General features: G+C 44.4%; 1 protein-coding gene across 1 annotated transcript; it reads right to left on the bottom strand.

The window, feature by feature from the left end:
• Positions 1-563: 563 nt before the first annotated feature.
• Positions 564-938, bottom strand: LOC144681348 (histone H2B 1/2-like). Its single transcript, XM_078542945.1, has one exon. It carries the CDS (start codon positions 936-938, stop codon positions 564-566), a length of 375 nt encoding a protein of 124 aa, XP_078399071.1.
• Positions 939-6,019: the final 5,081 nt, after the last annotated feature.

Genomic DNA, 6,019 nt, shown 5'->3' with positions numbered 1-6,019 from the left:
ACAAAAAACTGCGGATGCTGGAAATCCAAAACAAAAACAGAAATACCTAGAAAAACTCAGCAGGTCTGGCAGCATCGGTGGAGAAGAGCAAAGTTGACGTTTCGAGTAATAGTTCTGTTGAAGGGTCATGAGGACTCGAAACGTCAACTTTGCTCTTCTCCGCCGATGCTGCCAGACCTGCTGAGTTTTTCCAGGTATTTCTGATCAGATGACTGGATCAATGACTGTAACTAAGCCAATGTAAATTCAGCAACAATAACTACAATTTGCACTTATATATCCTTTCACTTTGCAAAGTGTGCCCAAGGGCTTATCAGTCATTATCACTTACCTTCAGTCTTTGTCAGAGCTGAGCTCCCTATTACATCACCAGTTTTAACCATTGTAGTGCTACAACACATGAGAGTTGAAAATGTGATTGTGAAGGCCCTGTGTTATTGGCTATGGTGCAGTTTACTGTAGCTCTTTGTGGCTCTGTGTGTAAAGATCCCAACAATTCTGTAACTTAGTGGGGGCTTCCACATAATGTGGTTTGAATGTGTTTTTCAGCACGTTCTGGAGTTTTACTTGGAGCTGGTGTACTTGGTCACTGCCTTTGTCCCTTCCGACACGGTGTGCTTGGCCAGTTCCCAGGGCAGCAGCAGGCGCACGGCGGTCTGGATCTCCCGGGAGCTGATGGTGCTGCACTTGTCGTAATGGGCCAGGTGGGAAGCCTCACCCATGATGCACTCGAAAATATCGTTCACGAACGAGTTTATGATGCTCATGGCCTTGGAGGAGATGCCGGTGTTGGGGTGAACCTGCTTCATCACTTTGTAGATGTAGATGGAGTAACTCTCCTTCCTCAACCTTCGCCGCTTCTTGCAGCCCTTTGCTGCCGGTTTCCTGAAAGCTTTCTTGGCTCCCTTCTTGTGAGCTGGTTTCTTCTCATCAACCATCTTCAGTTTCAAACACAGAAAAGGCACTGCTCAAGTTTTTAAGTGGAACAGGTGTTCAAGGCAGGCCATTAGAGAATTAAAAAGACAAAAATTTATCCTGGTTTACAGACCCTGCCCTTGACATTTGGTCACAATTACTTGTTCTATTTTTTACAGCCAAATACAGAGGTGAGTTAAGCCCCAGTGCTGTGGCCGGGGAAATAATGGCATCAATAAATAGCATTCCTTTGCTACTGCTGGCTGACATTTCAGCCCTTTCCCCAGTGACATTCCGTGCTTCATGCATTATGTACCAGCTGCACTTCTGTTTTGGGGCTGGTGTCCAGAGTGCTTCATTAGCTCCGTAGCATTGTGAGAGGCAGCTATTCTCAATGCCCTCTGTCCACAGCAGAGAGGAACACAGCAGAGTAACTATTCTCAACAGGTCATTGTTTGGCTTCGCTGAGTTTCACAAAGGTGCTACAATGGCATGGTGTAGGAAGCCAGTTTCTCTCTCGATCACTGGATGTATAGTTCAGACACAAATGGGGCAAAATTCAGGAAATGGACATAATGCAAAGCAGGAAAAAGTAAGAGCCTGGAAATGATACAGTGTGATATCATACAAACTGTTAACACTTCTGTCTCCGCAAGTCTGAGCACTATTTTGTACTGCTTAATGTCCCTGTTAAATAGTGCACCATGTAAATTGTGTACAATGTAACAGCCAGGCTAAGGCTGTTAACACAAACCGCAAGACTGATCAGATGGTTAGATCTTCTTTGATGGATTAAGTGGGTGATTTTATTGAAATTGTGTCTGTTTCTGTGCAAGGAAATTATTTTTATTTGCCTTGTATGGTTATTTTTGTTGTGACACCAATGGTGGGGTGATTAAAATGCAACAGAGAATGCTGATGAAGTCCTTGGGAAGCTAATAGTGAGATAAGAGAAAGTTAAATGGAGTATTGAACGAATAACTAATACACAAAATACTGTGGATGTTGAAAATCTTAGATAAAAACAGGAAATGCTGAAAATCTTTGGTGTGTTGGGCGAAATTTGTGGAGAGAGAAATTGAAATAATGATTTGTCAGATTGGAAGGTCATCGACTGCCCAAGCCAACTTAAGTTAGTCCCTATAGCTAGTGGACTTTCATAGGATTACATAGGATACAAAGGGTATACGGCACAGAAACAAGCCATTCAGCCCACCAAGTCCAAGCAGGTTTTATGCTCCACTTGAGCCTCCTGCCAGCTTCACTCATCTAAATCCATCATCATAATAATTCCCTTTTCTTTCCAAATGCTTGTCTCTAGTTTCTTCTTAAATGCATCTATACTATTCCCTCCAGCCGAGTAGCGGCTTCCCTTCAGAAGCGAGTTACATGCTTCCCTACCACTTTTTGAGTGAAGATATTTCTTCTGAATTCCCTTTTGAATTTCTTGGTGACTGGTTTATATTGACGGTATCTAATTTTGCACTCTCCACAAGAGTAAAAATTTTCTCTGTATCCATTCTGTGAAAACCTTCCATTATGTTAGACCTCTATTAGGTCACCCCTCAGCCTTCTTTTTTCATGAGAAAAGAGACCCAGCCTGTCGACGCTTTCCTGATATATATATATACCCACACATTTCTGGTATCATCCTTGTAAATCCTTCTCTGCACCCTCTCCAGTACCTCGATGTCCGTTTTATAATATGGTGACCAGAACTGCACGCATTACTCTTAACTGTGGTCTAACCAGGGTTTTTTTTTATTTATTCATGGGATGTGGGTATCGCTGGCTAGGCCAGCATTTATTGCCCATCCCTAGCTGCCCTTGAGAAGGTGGTGGATAGCTGCCTTCTTGAACCACTGCAGACCATGTGCTGTAGGAACATACACAGTGCTGTCAGGAAGGTAGTTCCAGGATTTTGACCCAGCGACAGTGAAGGAACAGTAATATATTTCCAAGTCAGGATTGTGTGTGACTTGGAGGGGGACTTCCAGGTGATGGTGTTCCCATGCATCTGCTGCCCTTGTCTTTCTAGATGGTAGTGGTTGTGGGTTTGAAAGGTGCTGTCTAAGGACCCTTGGTGAGTTCCTGCAGTGCATCTTGTAGATGGTACATACTGCTGCTGCTGTGGTGGTGGAGGGAGTGAATGCATGTGGATGGGCTGCTTTGTCCTGAATGGTGTCAAGATTCTTGAGTGTTGTTGGAGCTACACTCATCCAGACAAGTGGGGGCTATTCCATCACACTCCTGACTTCTGCCTTGTAGACAGTGGACAGGTTTTGGGGAGTCAGGAGGTGAGTTACTCGCCGTAGGATCCTCGCCTCTGACCTGCTCTTGTAGCCACAATATTTAAATGGCTCATCCAGTTCAGTTTCTGGTCAATGGTAACCCCCCCAGGATGTTGATAGTGGGGGATTCGGTGATGGTAATGCCATTGAATGACAAGAGGCAATGGTTAGATTCTCTCTTGTTGAAGAAGGTCATTGCTTGGCACTTGTGTTGCACGAATATTACTTGCCACTTGGCAGCCCCAAGCCTGGATGTTGTCCAGGTCTTGCTGCATTTGGACACAGACTGCTTCAGTATCTGAGGAGCCATGAAAAGTGCTGAACATTGTGCAATCATCAGTGAACATCCCCACTTCTGACCTTATGATGGAAGGAAGGTCATTGATGAAGCAGCTGAAGATGGTTCGCCCGAGGACACTACGCTGAGGAACTCCTGCAGTGATGTCCTGGAACTATGATTGACCACCAACAACCACAACCATCTTCCTTTCTGCTAGGTATGACTCTGACCAGTCTAGAGCTTTGCCCCTGATTCCCATCGACTCCAGTTTTGCTAGGGCTCCTGGATGTCACACTCGATCAAATGCTGCCTTGATGTCAAGGGCAGTCACTCTCACCTCACCTCTGGAGTTCAGCTCTTTTGTCCATGTTTGAATCAAGGCTGTAATGAGGTCACGAGTTGAGTGACCCTGGCAGAACCCAAACTGAGTGTCAGTGAGCAGGTTATTGTGAAGCAAGTGCCGCTTGATAGCACTGTTGATGACCCCTTCCATCAACTTTACTAATGATTGAGAGTAGACTGATGGGGTAGTAATTGGCTGGGTTGAATTTGTCCTGCTCTTTGTGTACAGGACATACCTGGGCAATTTTCCACATTGCTGGGTAGATGACAGAGTTGTAGGTTTGATACAGGTTTTGCATAACTCCTCTTCTTTTCAATTCCATCCCTCTTGAAATAAAGCCAAGTGCTTGGTTTGCTTTTTTATGCCCTTGCTGACCTGTGGCACAATGTTTAGTGGTTGGTGTATGTGTACCCTGGGATCCCTTTGTTCCTCTACCCCAACAAGACTCACACCCTCCTAAATGACCTCACTCTTTGTCCTACAAAATGTACTACCTCACTACCTCCCGCTAGTGTGAGCTGCACTTAAACTCAGACCCCAGGGTGGAAGGCCAGTGACTGACCCACTTCAGTATCCCAGAGTACTGTGCATCTTGAGCACGACAAAGATCCTGATATCAGAGTAGCTTAATTTCTGAAATTTTAGTCCCTGCACAAGACCATTTCCTGCAATCTGTTTATATCTGCAAAGGGAAAACCCTGTCCAAGTACTTCAGCACACTCTTTGGTAGGGTTATTTCCAACCCTTCAGGATTGGCCTTCAGTCCCCAGAAATTGAAGATCAATCTCCAGGACACTGGTGTGTGCAATCCTGGAGAAAAATCATTGGGACATTTAAAAAGATTTTTTTTAAAAATTCCTTTGAATATTTCTCTTTACCAGATGCAAAAATACTGAAAATGGGGAAAAAAGGTTGTTTAACTGACAGTCAAACATCATCCAATTGGGTAATGAGCTTTTTTGCTTTCATTTGGCATAGGAGGGCAGTGTGTCACAAGGATGGATATGTTGATTGTCTTATGGCTGGAGCGTGGGGGAAGTTACGTGATGAAACCTCCAGGAATACACTTAATCACAGTTGGCAACCCTTCTCTTGGGGCTGGAACTTCAATGTAGCTGGGGCTGGGTGCAGGTGTGATTTGAAAATTTTGTCCCTGGAGAATGGCACTGGATCCTACCACCTGCAGGACAGTTTGACATTTTCAAAGGTCCTGTGGGGGGAGCGAGCAGGAAACTCAGCCGCTGCCATTCAAAGTCCCCTTAGCTCTTTAAGGAGCTCATTAAGGGACCTGTCCAGAAAAGATTTTGATTTTTACCTTTTTTTTAGACAAAGCTGAGCAGTCTGGTGCATGGTAGTGCACAGCTGTCAAGGTCACCATGGTGCAAAAGAAAGTTTGTTTCCATCTGTGCTTTTTGTGAAATTTGGGGGGTTAACTAGCCTTGGGTTGATCACTGTACCTCAACTTGGTGTTCATGGCCACTTTGCACTATCTTTATCTTCCTAGTCCTTTCATGAGCAGCTTGGTCTCCTCATCCAGCAAGGCAGCAGCGGCAGCCAACATGGCTGCCTCCTGCCTTTGCCACTAGTGCCAGGCAGGCAGCTCCCACCTGCTGGAGGTGCTCACTCTGCTTTTGAAAATCTGGCCCTTTATTTTTTATTCCTCCTCCAGAGCTTTGCACTGAAAGTGTAACTCTAATCCCTTTGTATGTTTTATGAACAGCAACAGCTGTGGTAGCACTCTTGCCACTGAATTAGGGGCTTGTGGGTTCAAGTCCCACTTCATGGGCTTCAACACATAATCTAGGTTGACACTTTATTGCATTATGTGAGATTGCTGCTCTGTCATTGGTCCAGTATTTCAGATGAGATGTCAGATTAAGGTCCTTCCTGCCCTCTCAGGTGAATGTGAAAGATCCCATGAAACTATTTTTAGCAGAGCAGGGGAGTTCTCTCTGGTGTCCTGGTCAATATTTATTCCACAACTAAAATATAAAGTAAATTATCTGAGCATTATTGTATTGCTGCTTGTGGGAGATTTCTATGCCCAAATTGGCCATATTTCCTACATTAAAACACTGATTGCAGTTCAAAATTTATTTTATTGGCTGAAAATTGCTTCAGAATGTCCTGAGGTTCATGAAAGGCTCTACATAAATACAATTTTTTTTCTTTCAGGAGGGACACCAAGAG

This window comes from Cetorhinus maximus, chromosome 6 (assembly GCF_964194155.1).
Source record: "Cetorhinus maximus chromosome 6, sCetMax3.hap1.1, whole genome shotgun sequence".
Taxonomy (NCBI): domain Eukaryota; kingdom Metazoa; phylum Chordata; class Chondrichthyes; order Lamniformes; family Cetorhinidae; genus Cetorhinus; species Cetorhinus maximus.
The sequence above is the reverse complement of the archived record's forward strand: the minus strand, read 5'-3'. Positions and strand labels throughout refer to the sequence as shown.